Genomic DNA, 1,433 nt, shown 5'->3' on the forward strand with positions numbered 1-1,433 from the left:
ATCTTACAAGTTTTTTATTTAGTAAGAATCTTTTTCCCAATTTTTGTGTATTACACCATTTGTTTTTACCTCCAAACTCTGTGCTTCTGTCGACTCCTTTCCATCCTTTAAAGATGACTCCAAACCTTCATACTGAAACAAAGCAACACTGTAAGTGAAACCTCTAGAACTTTATTCCAAATTTATCTAGATAGGTGCCTAAGAAGCACAGAGGATCCACTTCCACATTTATGTTAAATTTACTTAGATTTATTTATCAGCTCTAAAGCATAACCTCAAGGTCTTCAAAGGGGACTAGTACAACAAACAAAGCCAGGACAGCTAACCCTTTGCCACCCACCAGCTCGAACAACAAACGGCAAAACTTCATCGTTAAGACTAAGTTCCCCAAAGTCTGCTACTCAGAGAACACAGGACTATAACTCGTGTCAGTATTCTTTGTCTTTTAAAAGGAAATGAAAATTCTAAAGGTTAGGTTGTGTTAAAGATTATCCAAAGGTTTAATGAAAAGAATATTTTTATATAAGTTTTAGTGTCTATTAGCCTCTCTAACAAGTAAACCTCTTCTTTAAGCCTACTCATTAGAGAAATTTATAGTAACTGGCCATCAGAAATTTTCAATTCTAATTTAAATTGTACAATAACTAGGAAATATAAAACCTTTAAAAGATAAAGAGAATAACCATTAACAAATGTATAATAAGGATAATTAAATATATAATGCCATAAAATTTGGCAAAATGCACTTAATTCAATATTTTGAAAAACAGTGATTAAATGGAAGAGTAAGTTGTTTTTGGATCAAACCTCCCTCTGAGAACAAGGAAAAAAACTGGACAAAATACCAAAATAAAAAGATAAAAATAAAGATCTGTATGAAGGCCTCACAGAACTATGAAAGCAGTAGGAATTTGTGAGAGAAAAGGGAATCCCTAAAAAGGCAACTTCAGCATTGACACTTCTTTTCCCCCTGAAAGTAGAGGCTGATAGGATGAGAAGCTAAGTACAGTTTTCAAGAGACTCAGGACTGAGAAGACAAAAATTAGAGTTTAGAACCAGCCAAGTAGGATAAGCCATGTATCCCAGACTATAAAATTGGACCCTGTGATGGGAGGGAAAATGACACACAAAGATGCTTATGTCCTAATCCCTGGAATGCACAGATGTGATTAAGTTAAGAATCTAGAGATGAGGAGAATATTCTGAATCAACCTGGTGGGCCCAACGTAATCACAAAGATCCTTATAAAAGGAGGCAGAAGGATCAAAGTCAGGAGAGAAGGCAATGTGAAGAAGCAGAGACTGGAATGATACAGCTATGCGCCAAGGAATGCTGGCAGCCTATAGAAGATGGAAGGGGACTGGGAGATTTAAAGATGATGGCCAAAGAGTGCAAGGTCTCTTTTTGGGTTAATGAAAATGTTATAAAACTGA

At 35.5% G+C, this 1,433-nt stretch overlaps 1 protein-coding gene across 1 annotated transcript in view; it reads right to left on the reverse strand.

The window, feature by feature from the left end:
- MIA2 (MIA SH3 domain ER export factor 2) overlaps positions 1–1,433 on the reverse strand; it is a 77,814-nt gene that overhangs the window by 60,247 nt on the left and 16,134 nt on the right. The window contains 2 exon segments of the mRNA XM_023731442.1: positions 70–169; positions 1,213–1,340. Of these exon segments, the coding sequence (XP_023587210.1) occupies positions 70–169; positions 1,213–1,340 (228 nt within the window).

The sequence above is a fragment of the Trichechus manatus genome, unplaced genomic scaffold (genome assembly GCF_000243295.1).
Source record: "Trichechus manatus latirostris isolate Lorelei unplaced genomic scaffold, TriManLat1.0 scaffold00043, whole genome shotgun sequence".
Classification (NCBI taxonomy): Eukaryota; Metazoa; Chordata; class Mammalia; order Sirenia; family Trichechidae; genus Trichechus; species Trichechus manatus.